Raw genomic sequence first — 25,402 nt, 5'->3', positions numbered from 1 at the left:
AAAACACTGAGAATTCAAATACAATGGAAAGAGATGAAAAGTAGGTATCCATGTGGAGATCATAACGGAGTCCCATTAAAATATACTGAATCGCACGTCCCATTGCAAGCTCACAAGCCAAACAATCTCTCTCAAATGAGGAGAGGGCGATATGGACAGGAACATTAGCAATGCAGCAGCTAGCTGCAGCATGCAAGAGCCTGTCAGCTCTCGAAGAGTGTGCATGGTACCCCCCAAATGATAGGCAGTAGCATCCCACCCACAGTGAAATCTTCCATGAAACAATGGACAACGCCACAGCATATAGTCCTTTAATTATGAATTTGCATCCAAATAAAATACCTATTTAACCAGTGTGGGACATGGGGTGCAGTGAGATTTTAAGTGTTATTTTTTCAACAGTCTGTTTATAACTTGCAAAATAAATAAAACATTATTTTGATGGCTGCAAATATGTATTTGGCAAAAAGTCATGAAAAGCAATCCAAAATTAGATTTTGCATACATCCATCTAAGAAAAGAAATTAAAAAAAGGAAAAAAGAAAAAAACTTCAACTACTTTGTCTCAGCCAAAACATGGATTACCAAAGCTACTCATGAGGATGAGACCCTCCAGAAAGCAATTAAATATTTCCATTTCACAAATGCCAGCATATTCACACAGAACAGGATGTTCCTAGGCCTGTTTTCAATTTAAGCGTAAGGGGAATGTTCTTGATACCTCCTAGAATTTTTACCTAAGACGCTACAAAAAAGTATCTTCAAGGGGCTGTACAAAATGTCATTTAGCAATTCAAAACAAAAATCTGAGAGAAAGGTCAGAAATGTCTTAGGCTAGCCTCAGATGAACAGTGACACTGAAGAAGTTGCCAAAGCTTGTGCCATTTGTCAAAAATATAAATGAACTCAAGGAAAAAAAGTCTAAATCATGACGCAGGCAAAATTTAATCCCTGAAGCATATATGTTCTATTTTGTTTAATTAAGTTGGCAAGAAAAACCTTGTGCAATAGTCTAAAACTATTATTTTCACTTCTTTGTTATGTATCTTTGGTAAAAGACCCAATGGTTAAGTAACTAATTATGCAACTCCAAGTTATTTTGCTAGACACAATGTAAAGCAAATAAAAGCAGCTTCCAGTGAAGCAGAAAAGCATCAGAACAATGAGATAACCACAGTAGCACACAACACTCTGTGTTTAGCAACTAAATTTCAGGATTTTTTTTGTTGCTTCTTGGTATTTTGTTCAAGAAAAGAATACAAAATCAAGAAAAGCCATGTCCATGTCACTTGAAAATTTCCCCAAGAAATTTAGAGACCTATGCAGAAAAGTAGACTAAGAAAATCCCCCAAATGACACAGAGCTCTAAGAATACCCCTTACAGTGGTGCCCATAGTTCGCTATTATTAGGACTGTCATTTCAGATAGGCACAAATAAAGGGAAAAAAGTCAAATAGCAAAAGGGACAGAGATAAAAGGACTGATCTTGCTTACAACAGAGCGCCAGTTATCCTCTGAAGGCTACAGTGGTAACTTTCTGGTGGAGTCAAAATTCAACCACCCCAACCCTGAACCTCACGACTAACTGCTTCTTAGCAAGTTTAAGTTCTCAGTATTTTCAACTGTGTGTTGTTTAACATTGGCTTAATCTTCTGTTAAGTTCTGCTTTGAAAATTCATGTGTGATATATTTATGGACTGAACTACCCAGAGCGAAATTTTAACTCAGTGTTATGAAGCTTTTCTTGCTTACATGCCTTTTACACCAGGCAATGGACAAGAAGAAAATTATCCTGAGAACAGGGAACTGTAGGATCCTGCTTCCCCTGAATGCCCTTAACACAAGGCAAAAAGTCATGTTCCTTTCTTCACTTGCTGTCAGTCATACTCCACCAAAGAAATTGATCCAGACCCAGAAACAAGGTGAAGATCTCCCTCCTCTCCTCCTCCCTCAGCAATACGGGACTGCCTGCTGGTGGACATGCTCTCCTGGGATGGGCTGAGAGTTCAAAGCCTCATAGCTTCTCAAGAACTGAAATAATGTGTTCACCTAGAGGGCTACCATGCAAAATGTGGTTCACCTAATACCACAACCCAGCAGATGCTTTCCAAGAAAGGATGAGACCCCGTTCAGTTAGGTACCAATGCTAAGAAAAGGTTGCAGATCCAAAGACTGGATGCCCAGGCAACACAAGACCTGCAGCTTCAGGGCCTCATGTCACAAGTTCTAAATTAAAAAGTACGAGCTGGTGGTGTTCATTTTTAGTTATAAAGCAAAATCACTTCTGTTTATGTGGCTCATGTCCTAAGCAACTCAGAAACTGCCTGGTTCCTTGTGCGTTACCATGGCACTGTAGATTAACTGAGGTGAGTGTCTATGAGAGGAGGCTGGAGAAAGTGCATTTCAGCAAAGACATTTGCCTCCGCAAAGCATTTCACAAACCTTCAGTTAGATGATTTTCATTTAGATTATATTGTAAACATTAACCATTTGCCATGCAGACCTTTTCTCAGGGAAAGATTACTGCATGGCTGGAAGTCCTACCATATCCCTTTTCACGAGAGAGATCGTTGTTCAGGACTTCAGTTTTGAAGTCGAAATTTTATTTGATGGACTTTATCATCAGAACGGTTTGACCTCCTCTTTCTTATGTTTATTTCTATATAAGAGCTTTTTAAGAAACATTTATTCATTTGGCATATCAGTTATTTCTTCATTCACATAACATACTTTGCCTCTAACAGAGGACTAATCTGAGCAGTTGTTTCCAATAAAAGAGTAGTATTCTTGAACCAATTACAACTGGAACACAATCACTCGTGAATGATAAAATACAGTGACATAACCATGAATGATAAAGGTATTTTTTCCTGTATCATACCCATGAATTGTAAGCAATACACATCTAATGCACTGTAACATTTATTTCTGTTTAGAGAGTGAATTTAGATTTTCAAAGTATTATCACTTTATTTACAATAAAATGGAGCTGAGGATTAAAAATCAGGTTTCATACCTAGCTTGGTGAATAGCTTCTACCCATTCTTCTCCATCAACTTCATCCTCGCAACGGAGCTCCAGGGGCTTCTGCCCTTCATGGCCAAAAATAACAGTAAAGTAATGCTGCAAATTAGAACAAGAAAAAAATGTTCATAAACTCTTTTAAATAAAATACATATATAAAATTAAAAAAAAAAAATCTTTTTAAACACAGCCCAAAGGATTGCCAGCCTAGGAAGATGTCTTTTAAGCTATTACTCATGAAACATGGATTGAAGTTGAACCTGTATCCTTAATATATTCCCTTGTGTATCAAGGTAATAGCTTTCATGATACTTACGGTAAGTTATTGTTCTTTAGCTCCCACATACAAGACAACAGAATACAATTCCCTAAGCAGCTTCTTCAGTCAAATACAATAGTGTGACTGTAGTGGGGTGTCTGTAGTTCTTTTTCTCTTACATTTTTTCACTTAAAATTTTTCTTAGATGCCAGCACGGAATACCAAATCTGGAACTGCCACCACTTCCTCACAAGAATGCGGATTGTGCACTGGCTCTAGCTTATTTCTTCACCTTTCCAAAAGAACAAGAAAAGTGTCCCTTCTCATTCATCACACTCCCAAAACACTTTTGCCCTTCTTTCAAGAAGCCTCACCCATAATTGTCATTGCAACAACTTTTTGTTTTCACAAGTAAATGCTACTCACACAAGAAGTGTCATATTCTTCGATGGCATTTCTTACATGAAGGATGTTGCCCACAGTATGTTCCATAGAACACAGAATTTCAGGAAAGGTTTTGCTACTTTCAGAATATAGTAATAATAGCAATATCTAGCAGGGAGGGGACAACCCCCAGTCATCTACCTTAAAACCCATTTCACAAGGCTGGTCATTTACAACCTTATTTTGCATAGCTTGCATACTAACTTACAGCCAGGTAGCATACAGCATTCTTGCAACTTAGATGAAAATAGGTGAGAAAATATTCTACCTAAATGCACACCTGTAATTTCCATAGGTCCCTTAAATGCATCCATTAGTACGCCAGATGTTTCACAGGCAGAGGGACCAGTGAGGGACCTGCCCATACTTAAAACCATCTGGTTTATTAGGTCCAGTGTGATTCAGGAGCTACTATAGCTAAACATCTCTGCACCAGATCACTCAGTTCTCTTCATTATGTAGAACTTCTCAACCCCTCTTCCACCTTCATCCCATTTAACAGGGAACTAAGTATAACCACATGTGGCAGCAATTACTTTCTGGGGTCTAACAGAAAATTCCAAACTCACTCCAGTCAGCAAGCGAGGTATATAATTTGCGTTCTCCCACACCATTAGCCATTGTTTACAGCAGTAAGAAACCTGAAATGATGTCAACAAACATTCTGCTTCCTTTGTCTAACCCACAGCTCAGCTGCAAAAGCCTCTGTGAGCCAAACACCATGCTGGAGATCAAGCAAATAGAAAACACCTCAGAATTAAAAGCCATTTCCAAGGCAGGAGGAACACAAGCATAAACAGAAACAGAAGGGATGAAATTTTACCTACGGAGAATTGGCTGCAGATATTGTCAACACTGATAATGAATTTTGTCCACATAAAAAGAGATTATTTCAGCCATTTATTTGCCCCTTCTGAAACATCTGGAAGCCTCCTGTGGAAGTACAACACACAACTCATCTGCACAGCATGCTCAGAGCAGGTTCAATACACCTCAGATGCACTGGATTCACTACACTGGCTCTAGCAGCGTCTATGCACCTGTATTTGCACTGAGGTTTGTGCCTGGGGACCTCACATTTACAAAACCCAGCTGCCTCTGTGCATCTGAGTACACTCATATGTTTGGTTTCTTTTTGGGTAACATGAGTATGTGTGATGTCATTCCATAAAGAGAAAACTATTAGTTTGTGCATTATATTAATTACTAAACATTGTTACGTGTATACAAAACACTTTTCATACAGAAGACCACAAGCACTGCAGGATTAGCAACAAACCAACAAAACAGAAACAAGGCAAAATAAGAAGCAGCATTCACATTTTAACGGGTTATACAAAGAAAGTCCAGGCTCAGAAATGAAACAACTCCAGAGCACAGATGAGGATCAAGAAATCATTAAAAGGACAATCCTATAAAACTAGGTTTTTGACAGTGCATATCACTTAAACCTGAATGCCATGAACAGAAAGAAACATCTAATCAGGTCCACAGGATTCTCCATAGCAGTGATAGAAAAACACTTTTATAACAATATAGTGCAGTTGAAAACAACCTACAGGACAGTAAAAAGTGCAGCAAGATTACACACAAATGTGCTCTGTTTATAGACTTGAATAGTCTATTTTAAAAAGTATATTTAAAGATAAATCACACTGTTCAGAGCTGCATTTTATGTAACAAGTTATTTGTGTTTCATAAAGCTCCTACATATAAAATTAGAATAAAGACACAAGTGTAGACAAGCACTGGATTTAATCCCATTTTGTAGGGATTCAAGTTAAAGGGAGAGACAATATTACAGTCCTCCCTACTTCTTCTTTTAAAGTGAGATAAATCAGACCTCTTTTGAGCAAGACTTGCAGTGATCTCATGTCACAGAATTTAGATGCATTATCAGATTTTCAAGTTGACGATACATATGAGTGGGTCTATATACATAGATATATATATTGATATACAGACATATATAATTTTAGCACTGCCATTCAATCTGCTGAACAGCTCAGGTTCCACATCAGTGCAGTGCAGTCCAGGTAAAAACTGCCTTTCTGCAAACACACTATTAGTTTCTTGAAGTGATGACAGTAAATATTTAAGAACTATAGGACACATTTACATCAACTACCCTCATCATCATTCATCATGTCTGTTGGACTAGCAGGCAAGCACTCGTGTTTCAAATTAAAGGCTGTGGTTCAGTTGGACAATTTTTTATCATTGTTTATTCTGAAAATCGTCGGACTCATAGATGATAAAATGAACATTCTGTATTTTGAGACAAAACAAACCAGTAATTCCATTTTAAGGTGTCTTTTCAGTATTCAGGTATGCACAAGCAAAATGGTAAGTTTTCATTTCAATAAAAACATCTCTGGCAGAGTTCTCCAAAGTGAAGCTTGGGAAAAAAAGGAGCGAAAGTTTCTTATACCATGCACAAGTATGAAGGCACTATCTTGACTAACAGTCAAGGAAAGAACAATGGGATCAAGATGCATCAAGAATATTGTTGGGTATCACTTCTCTGACTTGTATCTAGTGCTAATCAGAGTTTCTTCCTATGGTGAAAGACTAAGGAATGAGCTGACGGGCACCTCCGCTTCAGAGACAAGACTGGAACAAGATTAAGACCCTGAGTGAAAGAAGTCCTATACCAGAGTACACTGATTATTATGCTGGGCTCCCCACTGACAGCAGTTCACACTGTAACTTTGTCCTTATAAAACTGCCCAAATAATGGCTGTATTCAAAATAAGACAGCAAAAACTCTGAAGTTGCCATGCTTTCCAAGGGGAAAAACAAGCATCAGTCTAGTAAAAAACAAACAAAAACCAAACCAACCAACAAAAAAACCAAACCAAACCAAACCAAAAAAACCCAAATGATATATGTCCTGTAACAGAAACAGTACTTTTAAGGCATACTGAGGTAGAGCTTCCATCAATGCAGACACCCCTAAGACTAAACTTCCCATCAGCAGAAAGCTATTCTCCCTGTGACAAGAGCATTTGCTGTTTATGAAGTGAGAGTCACACCGAGACAGGCACCGCACTCTCCAATGCACAGGGACGGTCCCACAGCTCACTCTCTTCCCTCCACCTCAACATGGAAACTACAAAGAACATCTCCTATCCTATCTCTTATCTCCTATCCCCTGGTAACTTATCACTACATCTGTTTCATCAGTTACTCCTTTTCATTCCCCAGTAGTTGTAGTAACCTGACGTGTCTTTTCCATTTGTAAATGAGTGGTGATGCTTACAACAATTCACTTACTGAAACACTGAAGGACCAAGCAGCATGAGCACTCATCTTCCCATGGTGCTGCTGCTACCTGTCACAGGCAGAAAAGCTGCTACCCTAGATAATAACACTGCTTGACAATTCCTACTGCAAGCTCCTGCCTTCAGCTCCTTGTAAATTTGGTCAGCTTTCAATGTCCAGATGGAAAAACTCACACTGGAAAAATGATGTATGTGTCAACAGTGGTTTTGTTATCTTACCCTTCCATCAGGACAGCATGTAAAGATTTAAATTATGTTTCAAAGGACTCCAAGGTGACTACCAAATTTTGTTGTATTGTGGGGTTGTAAATGATTATAGTGTGGTAATAGCTACTTGCCTATGAACCATTTTTCCCTAAACTTTTCTTACCGAACACAAAACGAATTTAATTCTCTTCATAATATACTATAAAAAATACTATTTTTAAAGCTTAAGTGTGGCGTGACCTAGTTAGATGCTATTTCCTGATCTTTCAGTAACTTATTGCACGATCTTGGTTTAATCATTCAAGCCAGGACTTCGAGAGTAATTTAAAAAGAAAATTCCAGCCATCAATATTGATAAGAATGGAGACCATAAATGCAAAACAACTGTGAAAAGTTAGTCTGTGTACCAAGATTGCTAACAAAATTCAGAGCCTTAACAAAAGTCTGTCTTCCATGCAAGGCATGACGAAGCTTAATCATTTGCTGTATCTTTAAGGCTTATAATCACTACCTGATGTTTATAAGGGCATATTAAAAAACCTTTGAGGCTAAAAGAGATGGGAGAGGCAATTAATTAAAATTCAAGACGACAAGCTAAAAATATTTCTCATTCTTGACTTCTGAAGACATTTTCATTTCAGAATCAGGAAACCTGTACGCAATCTCAAGCACTAGTAAATTATTGGGCAGAAGAGGACAATCACTGCAGCAACTGAAGACTCCTCAATAATCCTTGGAGGAAAAGCAGCAAACTGCAGTCTAAATCAAAGCAGCTTGTACTATTCAAGGACATGTTAAGTCATGAAGTTTTCAGATGTGGAAAATGTTTTTTCATTTCAAATGTCCTTTTCATTTAAAATGTTTTTCAATCACAGAAAGGGCAACATCAAATGGGAAAGGTTCAGAAAAAGGTAAAAGTGGTATGGAAAGGCTTGCATATGTCCAAATCAGATATCCATGTCAGTAAAAACTTAAGCTGAGACTCTTCAGTACAAAGAAAGGAACAACTCTGGGGATGCAACATGGGTCTACAAAATCAGAAGAAGTATGGAATGGATGGATAGGGATTCACTGCTCTATTTCTCTTCCAATTAAAAAAAAAAATCTATTAAATGAACATCATAGAAACCATCTTCAAAACAAACAGAAGAAAGTGGTTCTTCATGCAACTGGTAGTAAACTGGTGTTGCTCCTTGACAAAGGAAGTGGTAAATGCAGTAAGTGTCAATGAGTTGCAGGGACACTAGAGAGTTCACTGTACAGAAATTGTGGGCTACTGAACACACAGAATTCACATATTCAGAATTCAAACAGTCCTGAAGCTGAAAATAACTGGAAGCTTAAAGTCGTCTCAGAGGAGAGGGAAAGGAAAAGTAAAATACGTACCTACACTGATGCCTTCCCTGGCATGTCCTCATGGCCACAATATGAGACAGGACATTAGACTAGTTGGACCTTTGGTCCACTCAAATAAAGCTTTTCTCATAATCTTATGGGAGCTAATTAAAACTTTACTTGATGGTATGTGAGTCTCTTAAATCCTTCAAACTGCTTCGCACTTTTCTATAAACAAGATACACTGGCATTTTCATGAAGTGCTGCCTCTTACTAATTATCCATTTTTTTCTTGCTTGTTTTGGTTTTGATTTTGATTCTTTAAAAAAATAACGACATAATTTGCAAAACTGGTAGAGAGCCACTGCAGTATTTCAGCTTCTGTGTTGCTCTGTATTGTCCCCCAGGGATTTAATCCTCTAAAGGGGTTTTTATTATCTCAATGTTACTTCATCACCCCTGGTAGATAGAAATCTGGTATTGAACAGGGCTACAGAGAAAAAACTTATAGAATCATAGAGTCATCATAGAATCATGCCCCATGAATCATCATAGAATCAAAGAATCATGCCCCTTACAGTGGGCATCTGCTACTGACCTCGAAACCACAACGATAAAGCCGATGAAGCAATATTTGGGACACTAAGGCAAGCTTCTGGTCAACAGAACCTGGTTCTCATGGGTGACTTCAACTACCCAGACATTTGCTGGAAGAACAGTACAGCAGCTCGCAGGTCATCCATCAAGTTCCTGGAATGCATAGAGGACTGTTTCCTGCTACAAATGTTAGATGTGCCAAGCAGAAGGGAGGCACTGCTGGACCTGCTATTCACAAACCAAGAAAACCTGCTTTGTAATATCTTGGTCAGTAACAACCTTGGCTGCAATGATGACAATATTGTGGAGTTTGGGATCCGTCTGAGCATGCTGAAGGTTAGCACAAAGACAAGGGTTCTAGATTTTAGAAGAGCAAACTTGAGCTTGCTCAGAGCTCAGTTGGGAGGGATTCCGTCAGAATCTTCCATGGAGGATAAAGGAGCCAGTGAGTGCTAGGAGTTCTTCAAGAATGCTTTTCTTGGAAGCACAAAACCAGTTTATGCCCTATAAAAGAAAGGGAAGTAAGTGGAGCAAGAGGCCCCCTTGGCTCAACCATGAGCTCCTGGGTCTGCTTAAAACCAAAAGAGATGTGTACCAGAGATGGAGAAGTGGAAGATTATCCACTGAGAACTACGAGGGCATTGCCAGAGTGTGCAGAGATGCAGTTAGGAAAGCAAAAGCTCAGCTTGAATTGGAACTGGCCAGAGATGTCAAAAATAACAAGAAAGGCTTCTTCCAGTATGTAAGTTGCAAGCAGAAACAGAAGGAAAACATAGGCCCACTGTTAAACAGTAGAAGTGAATCAGTCACCAACAATGCTGAAAAGGCAGAGGTTCTCAACGCTTTCTTCACCTCTGTCTTTACCAAACACTGTTGGATCCCAGGCATTGAGTACGAAAATCCAGGACGATCCAAACATAGACCCACCATCAGTGAAGAAGGAGTTAGTATGTGAATTATTACAGGAGCTTGACCCCTACAAATCCATGGGTCCTGACGCCATCCAGCCAAGGGTGTTGAGAGAGCTGGCTGATGTCATTGCGGGGCCACTTTCTATAATCTTCAAGAAGTCGTGGAGATCGGGAGATGTCCCAGAGGACTGGAGGAAGAAAAATGTCACCCCTATCTACAAGAAGGGCTCAAGGGAGGACCTAGGTAATTACAGGCCTGTCAGTCTTACTTCAATCCCCGGGAAAGTTATGGAACGGATCCTCCTGGGGGCCATCATGAGTCAAATGAAGCACATGATTAGGAAAAGCCAACACAGCTTCACAAAAGGCAGATTGTGCCTGACAAATCTGGTGGCCTTCTATGATAAAGTGACCTGCTTGGTTGACATGGAGCAAGTGGTTGACATTGTCTACCTGGACTTTTCCAAGGCTTTCAATACGGTTCCCCATGGCCTCCTCCTGGAGAAACTGATGTGTTATGGCCTGGACAAGTGGTCTGTGCAGTGGGTGAGGAATTGGCTGGCGGGCTGCACCCAAAGGGTGGTGGTAAATGGCTCTTTTTCAAACTGGCAACCTGTCACAAGTGGGGTCCCCCAGGGATCGATACTGGGCCCAACGCTATTCAGTATCTTCATAAGTGATCTGGATAATGGGATCAAGTGTAACCTGATGAAGTTTGCAGATGACACCAAATTGAGTGGGGAAGTAGACACTCTGGGAGGGAGAGCCACCCTGCAGGAAGATCTGGATAGGCTGGAAGAGTGGGCTAACAAGAACTTTATGAAGTTTAACAAAGACAAGTGTAAGGTCTTGCAACTGGGAAAACATAATCCAGTAGTGCAGTTCAGACTGGGATCCACCTGGCTAGAGAGCAGCTCTGTGGAAAGGGACCTGGGGGTCCTGGTGGACAGTAAGCTCAATATGAACGAACAGTGTGCTGCTGCAGCCAAGAAGGCCAACAGGATGCTGGGTTGCATCAAAAAGGGCATCACCAGCAGAGATAAAGAAGTCATTATCCCCCTCTACTTGACGCTTGTCAGGCCACACCTGGAATACTGTGTACAGTTCTGGTCCCCGTTATATAAAAAAGATGTGGACAGGCTGGAGGGGGTCCAGAGAAGGGCCACCAAGATGATCAAAGGACTGGGAAGCCTGCCATATGAGGATAGGCTGAGAGAGCTGGGTTTGTTCAGCCTTGAGAAAAGGAGGCTTAGAGGCGATCTCATCACCAGGTACCAGTACTTAAAGGGGAGCTACAAAGAAGATGGAGACTCCCTTTTTACAAGGAGTCACATGGTGAGGACAAGGGGTAATGGGTACAAATTACTCCCAGGGAGATTCCGATTGGACACGAGAGGTAAATTTTTCACAATGAGAACAGTCAATCATTGGAATAATCTCCCCAGGGAAGTGGTTGATTCTGCTACACTGGACACTTTTAAGACTCAGCTGGACATGATGCTGGGCCATCTCGTCTAGATTGTGCTAGAAAGGTTGGACCAGATGATCCTTGAGATCCCTTCCAATCTGGTATTCTATGATTCATTCTGAGGTCATTGTATTCGAATACGCAATCAGCAGTTTTGGAATTAGGGAGATTATACATAAATGTACCCTGTTTTATAAACTCTTACTATATTGATAAAAAAATACCACACCCAACTTGTATGTAAAACGGAAATCAAGGAATACACAAAGGTCACTGCAGGCCTTAATTCTCCTGCAACTCTGTTGACTTGTATCAAAATTATGCCAAATTACAGTGGTTATAGCTCATGGGTGAGCTAATCAGGCTAATATGGCCCCATCTGCTATATTTTCAATGCAGACCATTTGCACTTCAGCAGTAGTTTATCAACAGGGAAAAAAATTCTGCCACACAAAAGGAAATTTCACAAAGTAAAGCCTACAGGAACTGATAGAAGACTGTAAGAGCAGCTAAATTATTCACTAATAATAAACTGAACATGGGTACTATCATCTCAAAATGCATTTGACACTGTCCAGTGGGAATTTCCTGCCAGCAACCACAAGCTGCTTGCCTAGAAGGCTGTACATTGCCTAGCTGCAGGACATTTTGCCTCTTGTTGCAACATTCATTACTGCTGCTGTCTCCAGTGCCTTACCCCTAAGATCCCTTCCAGTCTTCAGTTTCTTTATAATATATTCCTTATGCTTGCAAAGGGAAGATCACTTGCTTTGAAAGAGATTGTTTTAATCGTAGTTTGAGACATTTTCAGGACACACACATTCAATCAACAAATGGTCAGGTACATGTTGGGATGATGACCTCCTGTAGTGAAATGTGTGCAGTGCAAATGATGGAAAAGGAGCACGGAAATCCCATTCTTCTTACTGATGACCTAATCCAGAATGGAGGCTGGGGGCACAGCTCCTCACTTCTTGTCTCTACCCCCATTTCTCCTGTGTGTCATTAGCTGCCTTTCCATTGGGGCCAAAGAGAAGGGAATGAACAGTCAAGTTAATCCAAGTTCTGGTCCCTCCTCAAGCATGGCACAGCTGAAGGGAATCAAGATTACAGCCCTACCAGGTAACTAAGCACAATACAGCTGTATTAGCAGAAAACTGTGCTGTTCAAAGTGACAGAGAAAGGACAGATGGGGGAAACAGAAAAAGACAACAGGGAATACTGTGATCGGTGGCAGTTTTAGATATTTTTCATGAATTAGACTTTTTGTGTTTTGTTCTTTTTTTACCCTGTCTCATTCCATCACCGTTCTTAGCAACCCTAACCTGTCTCCATGTAGTGACAGCCTTTCCCTCCCTGTCCAAACAACAGCCAGAGTACCTGCTATCCAACTTTCTTGTCTGAAATCTGATAATGATGCGGAGCTCCTCCACATGAATTCAGCTATAAACTATCAGTATTTGTTTTGCCCTGCAAAAGACATCCCTGTGTTTTAATTAAAAGATCAGACTTTAAAGGCCAGTTGGGACATTTATAACCCTCTAGTCTGATGACTTATGTAATACAGGACAGGAAAATCTCACTAGACAGCTCCTGCATCAAACATACAGGATCAAGGTTAGACACAGACCCTCCTTAATCAATCCTAACAAAAAAAGTAATGAAAAACCCACCTGAACCTATGTTCAGTTGTTCTAGGTATTAAATTACCCTCACTACTAAAACCATGCAGCTTCATTTTAAATAATGAGTAAACAGGTAAATAATGAAATTATATAATGGGCCTCAGTTCTGAAGATTGTGTCCATACAGTGTGTACTGCAAGAGTGGAGCCTGGGTTTCTCAGTAAACATGATCACATATGCAAAAAAAAAAAAAAAGAAATCATGCACATAAACAACTTTTACAGAGCAAGTAATTTTGAAGTATTAATTTCTAGGAAGCAGATTAATTGGCTGGTTTCCTAAGTATATTTTGAAGATATGCAAACACAGGATTTGACATTTTTAAAGCTCTGTACAAACAGTAACTAATCTAACTCCTCTACAAGGTAAGAATGATGGTGCCCATTTTAGACACAAAGATATGTGCAAAGATGCCCAAATATAGATCTGCTGTAAATGAGTTCAACTCAAGATTGCTATAAACAGAGCTTCTCTCCCTGAAGTGAGCCAACATATGATAGGGAAGCAAGAATAAGAAGTCAGCACATCCTAGACCTTGTTACATCTCTGTTATATATAATCATTTCTATCTATAAACAGTCTCAGAAAAAAACAAACACTCAAAATTTCAAGCAACTGCACTATTCTGTGAGATGAAGCACAAGACTGGTACAGTCCACCTGCCAGCACCAGAGATTGCCAGGGTTCTGATGGAAAATGAAAGACCACTACAAAGATCCACATACAATGTTTTCAAAACTGCCTATCAAACCTGAATGATTTTATGACATGGAAAAATGTCTTTTTGGTGCCACCATGCTCACTGACAGCACTACTCTATGGTTAACTAGCCCTAGGGGTTGGAGCCTGGTTATAACTTCGTAAAAACTTGGGAAGAAAAGTGACAGAATCTAGTTTTAAGCAAGACAAGGTTATTCCAACACCAGAAGCATGTTCTCCTGCCTAGACTTCCACCTTCTATTTACTCATACTCCACCAAAAGGAGTGCTGGCTGGTCTACCCACCTGGACCAAACTCAGGAGGCCAAGGAATAGCCTTCAAGAAGTCCATGAACTCCACAGAGCTGAAAACAGTTCTTCTCTAACAATAACTCACATAGAAACAAGGTCTTCATTAAACTTACATTTTCCAACCTCGTCCCTAAAGACTGTAAGTAGAAAAGTAGTGCTTGCCTATTTGGAGGGAACTATAAGCCTATTAGCTCACCTGGACATTCAAGACCACCAGGCAATGGTTTGGACTGCTCTGTCTCAGAATCACCTGAGTATATGGGGTACATTCAGATACACAGCGCAAGAAAACATTTACTTTGTCTCAGGACATCAAAGATCCAGTGGTTGAGTCCTGTCATATCTTACCCACTAAGAAACATTTGGGTCAAATTTCTGTGACATCTCCACACACATTCTTGTAACTGCTATCCTGTAAGTTCTCCAAGTTTTCATCAATGACAAAAAAAAAAAAAAAAATCCAATGCACCTCACCTTGGTCAAGCAACAATTAAGATGGTTCAGTCTGTAAGACAACCCTTCCCTAATCCTCAGTAGTATTATTTCAACTTCCAACTATCCATTGTCAACTCCTGGTTTTGTACAAGGATTCACTGAAATTTCCTTAACTGATGAAGCTCTTTAGACATGCTGTACCAGTAAACCAAAAATAATCCAATCAACTAACCCACCTTGCATATATAAATGAAAACCTCACACTGACAAGAGTGTCACATCCACTAACACTTTACATGAAGGGTGAGAACTGAATTGTACTATAGAAGTGGTGAGCTGAAAATTGCTTTTCAAAATTTGGCTGGAGATTGCTGAAATGTGTTCATGACTTGTGTAAAACAAAAGTATTTTCAGGCTATAAACCCAATAGCATTAGAGATGGAATCCATATCTTGTAATATTTACTATCAAAAATCCACTTAAGCAGACATTAAGTTTTCAGTAATTTACCCAACCATAACTATAGTATGTGTTTTCTTTCCAGGTTTTTCTCAGATCTCCAAATCATGTTAGCTGTGATATGTTCAATAGATTGTCTGTTAGTAACAAAGATTTCGGAGTTTATGCAATGTGAAATACTTGAAACGCTCAGAAATTATATCTGATTTTTTTGTCCAAATGAGTGCCATGCACACAGCAAAGGAAATGCTGACATTTCCTTTTTAACTCAATTACTCGTATTCTCTGATAATAGGATAAAAACATTTCTCATCTTTTAGAGAAGGCCTGGATTTTGGTTCCCCTAAAAATTGGTTGTGAATGCTCTGATTTTAATTACACTTGTCATTCCACCACTATTAATAAAACAACAAGGTTTCTACAAAAAGAGCAATAGGAAGTTACTTAGGTTAGTAACCATAATCTATTTCTTACTGTTTAAACTGTATTGGGGGCCGGTGAGGGGGGAGACACTGCATTTTTATTCAGACATGGCCACAGATTTTGCTGGACCCCTGTTAGTATTCATTGGCAGGACCTCCTACCCATTCAAACACCAAGAACACCTTAATTGAACCTCTTGAGTGTGAGAAAGTGTTTTTTTTCCTCTCCTCCACTCCAGAGTCAAGTGTGTCAAAGACAGCACCATAAAGGACTGTCTTAACAAGGAAAACAAGGAAGCGAACATCTTCCCAGCTGAACCCTAGCTGCTCTCTGTCTTTGGAGCTACAGGTTTCCCACAGTAACAAAGTTCACACCCAAAGCTTATTAGGTTCATTAAGGCAGGGTCGTATTACCTGCAGCTTGGTTTGAGGAGTCTGCATGGAGGAGAAATCACCAAAATCTTTTATGAGAGAAAGATGTTAGAGGTGTCATGTTCTTCACTGTGTAAAAGCATGGCAAGATACATGCATCCTTGCAAAACACCTTCAAAAGGCACAAACCTTATTTATCTCACTGCCCCCTTTGGCTACAAATACAATTTTTTATCATTTCACTACCAATGCCACCTCTTCAGGAAAATGGAGCTTTTACAACTTACTCTAAAAAATGCTCTCTATCCAGCCGTGTAATATGATGGCAGGCACCTCCTCGCCTCAGAGATGACAGAAACAAAGCTACAAGTGTGAACCAAAACTATCTTTTGCGTGCTAATTTTTAGCTTGTGTAGAAATAAAATGGGCTTAAAACAAATATACCAAAAGGAGCTACAGAACTACTTTCAAAAATCCATTTACTGATAATACACTTTCATCAACTCTTTTTTCCCCTGAAGCTACAACAATTCTGGGTGCTAAGCAAACAGGTGTGATGCTTTTTTTGCACAGCATGTTTACCAAAGGATTTATGATAGAAAAGTTGAAGAACCTTTTTATTCATGTAAGGCATGAGTTTCCTTTCCATCTGACAAGAGTATTCTGGCACTGTGTTGGTTAATACTGACCTTTGGAAGCACCTTTCTGATAATTGAGACATTTCCAGATGTTCCACACCTCTTGGATCACATCAGCATTTGAGCAGTGCCACCACTAGCTCTTCTGAGATCATGCTCTGTTTTGTTAGTCAGGATAAGGTGCATGCAGCATGCTTTCATTCTCTAAACAATGCAGTTCATTAGGCCATTTCATATTACATACATTTAAATTAACACCATTTTCTCTTACAGACTTTCTGAAATACTTTCTGCAGGAAGTCAGCAACTACCAGTGCAGACTCGTAACAAAGCTGCCAAGGGCAGAGGAGAACTCAGTTTCAGAATCATAGGTGCTGCTCGGCTCAGTGACCATGGCCATGTCACCTCGATCCATGTGTCCTGCACACACTCTGGGTGGCAATAAAGGCTGATCCTGCTGTCCACAGACACACGATTTGAGAATTTCAAAGCATACACAGGTCCGCTGGTCAAATGTCACTTCCCTGCAAGAAGCATGTGACGGTGAGAACTGAGAGCAATTCTAAGCTGGCATCTTCATTTTGAAGAAGACAGACTCACAAAATGGCAGAGGAAGAGGGGGCAGAAAGTACAGGCATCACTTTCCCTCTGCCAGAAAACAGTAAATTGTATGCAGCACAATGGAATTTTCTGTTCATTTTCCACAAAGAGAATATTTTATGTTCGTCCTTCTTATGCAACCTCAAATTTCACACCCTATGTCGAGCCACATCACCAGTAGTGATAGATTTCTCAAGCTAACCTGAATAAACAAAGAGATTTTGAGTTCCTGAGGGAGATCATCTTTGAACAGGAACACCTTCCCATGGTGGCAGCGGTGTTGCTATTCCACAATAAATCCTATGAAGCCTTGGCTGGAGAAGTGCAAAACAGCATCCTGATCTTTCCTTTGCAGCAGGCTAATGGCCAAATGTTATTGATTTCTTGCCAGTTGAACAGAAATGTGCAGTTCATTAGGTCTTGAACTTGACATACAATCAAGGAAACTTTTAAGTAAAGTCTGCTTTCTCCTATATTTGTTTCACAACACTTTTCATAACAAATTGCTGAAAAATCTAGGATGGCAAATAAAGCAGAGCAACCAAATCAGCTTCAGCTTGAACACAAACAGAATCTTCTCAAAGGATGGTACTGCACTTTCTTTTAGTGCTGCCAGTATCAAGTTTTAGAAGTTATGATCTCTGCTGTTCTACTGGAGTTTCTCAAAATTATATTAATGATTCACATTTTTTATGTAATATAATAGTAAAGCCTGAATGATCAAAGAAGTATTCACATGGCAAATGCCAAAATTCAATTTGCTTTACATTTCTTTTTTCCATTTGCACATAAACATCTCATTTTTAACTGAAATTCTTTTTCCTCTCAAACAAAATATAAATTGCCTCTTTTTTCTTCTAATTTAACCAAAATTGCTCCTTTTTGTAAAAAAGTTACACACAGAAAAACACCACCACATCTTTAAGCCATCAGTTTCAATCAAAACATCTGAGAAGCAGTTTATCACCAATAGCTGCATCTAAATACAAACAGTTTCTGTTGGTTTTTTTTAACTCACTGGAATGTATTGTGGGAAGACTATGTCAGAAATTCAATTTCTCTTCTCACAGTTCTCTCATGTTTGGAGGTTTGTAGCCCACATGAATATTATCCTTTTCAAAGGCATAGAAACACATACTGCAGCATGTAAGGATTGAAAAGTTATCCAGTTTTGCCACAGATAACAAGAAAAGAGGCATTCCTGGTGCTAAGGAAACTGTAACAGAACATCATTTTCTGCACTAACAGGCATACAAGGCATAATGTCAAAATACAGTAGGAAATCAGCTATAGCTTTCAGGTCAGTTAAAAGCCTCACCCACTTTCTTACTGAAAAATTAACACATTTTCTGCAGCAACAGACAAAATATTCCCCAAGTCATCTTTTCTTGAAGAATATTTCTAATAGGAGGAAAAATACTGCTTACATCTTCTACTTTGATTTATACCAGAGTTGGGCAAGGAAGAGGTAGTAATAGGGCAAAAAACATCTTTTTATCCTACAGGAAATTCTAATGGTTTTTCGTATCAAGAATTACTTAGAAACATAAAATCAAAACAAAAAAAAAGCTTTTAGCACTTTGTGTTGAATCAACCAATTGTGATGGACCAACCAAAAAACCACTACCTTTGAAGCCTGTTCCACATCAACCTGTACGTGCCTAAAGTGAACAGTAATGCAGCTCCTGCCCCATACAGGTGTACTCTTTATATAAGCTACATTTCCACAATGTGTCTATGGTCATATGTCTTCCAGGACACATGGCTCTCAGCTGCAGTGGAAGCAGTGATGAGTCAAGATTTACAAGAAAAGGCGAGAGGCAGCACCCCTGGCTTCTTTAAGCCACCATAGCACTATAGACCAATGAAGTTTTAACACAACTGAGTTCAAGGCCAAGCACTTCACCATAGGTCAGCTGATAATTTGATTTATCCAATCAAACCAGCCAAAAAGTATGTACTTAATCACACTGGGGAAAATTGCAGTAAATTGAATGAGAGCTTTTTGGGTCTTTTGAAACTACTTTTTCCATGCAAAATAATTCTAAAAAAAAAAGTTGAAGACTAGCATTCAAAGAAACCCTCCCTGAATTCCTATCCTGCTTGCTTTCATTCTGACACTTCTATTTCTGGCACCTCCTCTCTAACTTTTGTAATATAAAAACTTAAGAACATTCTTCGTTCGATCAGTTGTATAAAAATGGGATACGACTTAAACTGCAGAAGTTGTAGTAATTATGGAGATTGCCATCCTACTGCCTGACATAGTGTCAGAAAGACAACCTCATTCAGGTTTCTTAAAGAGAAGAAATAAACCCACAAAACAACCCCTGTCAAGCCCTTAAAATCATCATTTCCAAAGATAAAGCAATGCAAAAGTAGCTACAGTGCTTTGATAACTAAAGCTAGAAGTTTCAAAGTTCACATTTAGAACACAATAGGGGAAACATCTGTTTTTATAGAGATGTTTACAGTTCATTCTTGTATGTACTGACTTGTAGCATTAAAGACATACTATAGTTCTGTACTCCCATGTAAAAAAAGACGTGGCATAAAAACCATGTGACTTCACTCGTCTGCTGCAGAAACATGAATGATGTAGCCAGCAGCAGTAGGGGAGAAAAATGAGAAGAGGGAGAATACTGTTCAACAAAATCCTAGCCTCAAAGTGACATTCCCATCACTACTGTCATATACAGAGAAATTTCCATCAACAATTTTGTGAGGAAGTTCTGTGGGATCCAACCATAGAGAGCTGACCCGGAACAATACTGCCAAAAGCAAAAGTACTGGTCTGATTTTGGCAATTACTCTTGTACACTTTTTTGAGGGAATGCGACCTTTAATTATGCCTTAATTCCTCACTGCTTAAATACAGAGACAACAATCCTCATCAGGATACAGAACTAGAAGGCTAGTTTACTGTACAGAGCTGACAGCATGCTGCAGTCCACAACCCCCAGCTGTGGATGGACCAGGAGGGATGCACAGCGAAGTCTGAGCGCAGACCGAGTGACCGAAGTCCCATGTGACCCTGGGAACAAGATGCTGTAAGCAAACAGCTGCAGTGTAAACTGTGACATGTGAACACTTGTTTCACATCTTCCACCTCAAAGGTATTCAAAATGTAATCGATAAGCATGCAATCTAGTTTAAATTCAGTCAACAAGACCCAAGGGATCATTTTTATTCTGCTCCCACTCTGTTTCTTTACAACAAAACATTGTTGGCTCTGTGAAGACAAGCTATGGTTGTCTCTCAAAAACTGCTGGGTAAAAAGACAGTGTAACAGTGCCATAAAATATTTCCTATATAAACAGAATACAGCATGTGGGCATGGCAGGTAGTCACGCATTATGCTTACAGGTTTTGCCATTCTGGCTCAAATTAGCCACCTACCTATTATCCTATCTGTGACCACAGACACTTGTCAGTTCTTAAATGATTCAGAGAAAGGGGGAAGAGCAAACTGTTCCTGCAAACAGGCAATACACAAATACCAAAACACAAATACACAAATACCAAAACACAAATCTTAGTGGCTGCAATTAGTGGCTTCTGTCAGTGGCTACTCTGTGATTGAGATGCAAGAGTTTATTTTCCTTCTAATAATTTTACAAGAAAGGCATGTGCTATTACAAAACACAGTATGTAAATGCTTTACTTGCATCACCAGTGCTGCAGGATGATTCTCTTCTTAAAAGGTATGTACATAATTTTTTCTTGCAGCACAACTAACCATGTTTACTTCTCAATCATTAAAAAGGCAATGTTTTTCTATTACAAAAGCAGCTTCAATTGAAGTTGAACAAATCTTAACATTAAAAGCAGTGTCACAGCTCTCTAAATTTTTAAATGTTTGCTTTTTAAATTTTTCAAGTTACCACTGAGACCTATCTCTTGTACATATTTGTATCAGATCATTTTTTAAACTTTCACAACATAGGTACCAAGCTATACCAATCTACTAGCTCCAGCTAAATCACTGCCATTCAGATCTGAAACACTGAAGAGCAATTTATTCCTGTTCTCCCAAAGTACACAGCAAAGTAATCATAATGTCATTAAGCTAAAGTAGCTATAAAGCAGACTTCTAACAAAACAAGCTGAAGGCAAGTCTGCAATATAACAAGGTGACAGATGTCCCAGCATAATTTGGGCCTTGCATACAAGAAAACACCATGTCTGGCTAGTAAGGTCAGTCATCCAAATACAGCTATTTACATGGCTAGATGGAGAGCTAGGATGAAGATTTTCAAAATGCCTCTGTAAAACACTGATCATACAGCACTATCAGCTCTACTGGAACAATTACAAATAGTGGGTGTTTAACTCCTAACAATCTGTCCTCTGATTCAGCTGGCTAAATTATGACTGCTGGGCTGAAATCTTGTCATGACTGAAATAAATGACAAAAGTTCAACTAAATGAAGAGGAACTTGTGGGCTTTAGATCTGACCCTGATTTCATCTACACTGAGGTTAAACGGATGCAATTCCAGTTAACAGCACCCATTATTTCTTCTTAGCCTCCTTACTTCCTGCATTAACTCCCAAACAAGTTTCCAGAGACTGAAAATGCATTGCATGCTGAAGGTCACAGCACACAAATAATTGTTCTCTTTGCTCAACCTCTTCAATGTACCGCCTCCGCTATATGCTGCCCTCATCTCAAAGGTTTTAAAATTACCTGCATGCAGAATTTGAGGAGCAGGTCCACAGCTAGTGTTTCACATCACATGTTCAATTGAAAAAAACCAAAAAGAAACGGACAAAACTTGACATTCATTATTTATTCAGTTTACAGAAGAGAAAATCCATTATTCAAAGGTACTAAAGATTTTATTTATTACCTCTGGAAAAAAGAAACCACAAAACATAAAACAAGTGCAAACACAGATCAATAGACATGTTTTATAATTATGATGCAATATACATGTACCTCAAAGAAAAGAAATTCTGTATCTTACACCTGCTATAATAATTTTTTTCCATCCTTGAATATTAGAGAAAATAAATACTATATGCCACATATTAGGCTGACTCATAAAACAAATCAAAGAAATGAAAAAAAAAATCATTTGGTATCAAGTTGTCAAGATTTTTGTAGACACAAAAAATATTAGAAAAAAATTTTTAATATAATGGGGTAACTTCCTAAGAGTCAACAAGTGCCAGTCAATTTAGTAGTTAAATGGCCATGCTGGCACAACACAAGCATTCATCCAGGTCAGTAACCCATCTCCAGCACTGGCTAATGGCTGATACGCAAGCCAGAATATCTGAAGAGGATGAGCATCAGACATTTCATGGCCAACTGGGACCTACAACTGGGTTCACCATGATGCCAAGTCGTAAAGCGATCAACAGTGGTGGTCTCAGCAGCTTCTGCAACTGCATCTCCTTCTGTCGCTTCAGGGCCATATTACTCAGCACTTCCCGGACCAACAGAACCTTGCTAGTCACACAACATGGCCTCCACAGAAGGACTACTTATGAGAAACTTGTGGAGCCAGAAGCTCCTAGCATCTTGCTTGGCCACTCCTAGCCCATTACAACCCACACACAAGTCACTATTGCTAACGCATGGGAGGGATATCAAAGGCACTAGCTGAACAGGTATTGTGCATAATTGAGACAGAGTAGTTTAAAACACTTCTGCACACCTCCGTGCCACTGCAGAAGGGAATGCCGTTCCACTCCGGTGTACAGAACACCAGAAGTTGGAAAAGCCAACAACTGGTTATGGAGGATAGGCATAGTTTATAATACTGGTGTGGCAAAACCTTCTCCTTCACTGACACAGCCTTGGCGCCAAAGGCATTGTGAAAAAGAGATCATTTCAGAGCATAAAATTCTTACAGCAGGTAATTTAAACAGCAACAAAAAGAATCTGGTCCTGAGGAGGCTACTTAACTGTCCCACACTTTCAGCTAGCATTGGTCCAAATTTCCCAGGCTCCTCACTATTCCCCTCAAAAAAATCACTTTGCTGCTCATGTATTTAGATACACATGAATTACGACCTGAGGCTTTGGGCTCATGTTACTAAAATTATATCATTTGTCAGACTAGTAATGATTACTGTTAAGATTTAGCACTGGAGCTAATGAACTATTTTTGACACAGGATCACCACCACTTCAGTGTTTGTTTGCACATATAGGACTGTTATTCACAACTGCAGTGACACACAAAAGATTTTTCCAGTCAATTATCTGAATCAGATACATTGCATAAAATCGAAATATGTCAGTTTTACAAACAATTCTTTTCCCACACCATGACTTAAACATACAAAATAGTTTCATAACAAAAGGGGTCACTAATTTTTCAGGTAAATACATTTTTCTGTGTATGCATAAGACGCATTTAACAATTCTCTTATTTAAAAACACACAGAAAACTACATGCTAGCAGCTTTTCCTTTTAGCAGTGAGATTTTTATTTTGTGGTTCAAGAAATTTTCACAAATTTTGTTATATACTTCAGAAAATAGAAAATACTCAGAATAGCCATCTATAATAAAAGTTAACAAGTATATACCACACTGAATGAATGCCCAGGCAGTTAGTCACACAAAATCTAGTACTGTTATGACTAGACTGCTACCTGAACTATAATTATTTTAAGACCAATTTGATATACTGAACTTCAGTCACAAGTGTGACTAAAATATACATGTATCATAAGTTATGTTAGTGACAGGTAAATCCAATGTAAAAATAATAACTACGTTTTAATTACACTACAACATATTTCTTAACATCTAAGTCACCTTTCCTCTACCAAAAAAAAAACAACAAACATAGCATCTTATGTCCAAAACAAACAAAGTTTTCTTGCCAGAGTAAATTATTCAAGGTAGAATAGAACAAGACTGTCTCTGAATACCTGAGTATTCAGTATTCTCTGAAAGCTGAGTGTTAAAACTACAGCGGAAATTCAATATAAATAAATAGGAAAAGAAGTATATGGTGAAAGACAAACTGTACTTCACATGCATGGTAATAAGCCCTGAGGTGACTATGCACTAACCAGACCTTGGGGCTGTAACAGAAAACCTCAGGTCTGTGGCTTGGTGCTGACCAGAAAGACGTTCTGGGAACAGCATCGGAACAAAACAGAAAATGGCCCTATGTATATAAATGGCCAGACTACATTTTCAGTGCTAGGTACATCCTGCCTTGATGCCACCAAGCTGAGTGGTGCAGTTGATTCGCTTGAGGGAAGGGATGCCATCCAGAGGGTCCTGGACAGGCATGAGAGGCGGACCCGTGTGAGTCTCATGCAGTTCAACAAGGCCAAGTGCAAGGTCCTGCACACGGATCGGGGGCAATCCCCAATATCAATACAGACTAGAGGATGAATGGATTGAGAGGAGCCCTGCAGAGAAGGACCTGGGGAATTGCTGGATGAAAAATTGGACAAGAGCCCGCAATGCGCAATGCCAGCCCAGAAAACCAATTGTATTCTGGGCTGCATCACAAGAAGCATGGCCAGCATGTCGAGGGAGGTGATTCTGCTCCTCTACTCCATGCTCTTGAGACCTCACCTGAAGTACTGTATACAGCTCGAGGGTCCACAGAACAAGACAAACATGGACCTGTTGGAGCAGGTCCAGAGGAGGGCCACAAAAATGATCAGGGGGCTGGAGCACCTCCCTATGAAGAAAGGCTGAGAGAATTGGGGTTGTTCAGCCTGGAGAAGACAAGGCTCTGGGAAGACCTTATTGTGGCCTTTCAATATATAAAGTGGGCTTATAAGAAAGATGGAGAAAGACTTTTTATCAAGGCCTGTAATGACAGAACAAGGGGCAACGGCTTTAAACTGAAAGAGGGTAGATTTAGATTGGACATAAGGAAGACATTTTTTATGATGAGGGTGGCGAGACACTGGAACAGGTTTCCCAGAGGAGTTGTGGATGCCCCCTTATTGGAAGTGTTCAAGTTGGATGGGGCTTTGAGCAACCTGATCTGGTGAAAGATGTCCCTACCCATGGCAGGCAGTTTGTACTAGATGATCTTCAAAGGTCCCTTCCAACCCAGACTATCCTGTGGTTCTATGATTCTCCATCTCAGAAAGGGCAGAGCAGAGCTGTAAGTTACCAAGAAAGGCAATGAAACAAACTGAAAGGTGTAGATTGGTTCCTGTGTACAATTATGGTTATACATGCTGGGATTCTTCAGCCTGGAAGAAAATGGAGGAGGAAAAGATGAGAGAACCTGTTGTGAGAAACCCATCCAGATCAGTCA

At 39.5% G+C, this 25,402-nt stretch overlaps 1 protein-coding gene across 3 annotated transcripts in view; it reads right to left on the bottom strand.

Moving 5' to 3' along the window:
- Positions 1 to 25,402, bottom strand: part of RASGRF2 (Ras protein specific guanine nucleotide releasing factor 2) — a 143,099-nt gene that overhangs the window by 97,064 nt on the left and 20,633 nt on the right. For all 3 annotated transcript variants that reach the window (XM_087761549.1, XM_087761552.1, XM_087761551.1), the window contains exon 2: positions 3,017 to 3,123. In XM_087761549.1, coding sequence (XP_087617675.1) covers positions 3,017 to 3,123 — 107 coding nt within the window. The remainder of the gene's footprint in view (positions 1 to 3,016; positions 3,124 to 25,402) is intronic.

Source organism: Nipponia nippon, unplaced genomic scaffold (assembly GCF_047370975.1).
Source record: "Nipponia nippon isolate SJK-2023a ecotype South Korea unplaced genomic scaffold, ASM4737097v1 scaffold_24, whole genome shotgun sequence".
In the NCBI taxonomy this organism is placed as follows: Eukaryota; Metazoa; Chordata; class Aves; order Pelecaniformes; family Threskiornithidae; genus Nipponia; species Nipponia nippon.
The sequence above is the reverse complement of the archived record's forward strand: the minus strand, read 5'-3'. Positions and strand labels throughout refer to the sequence as shown.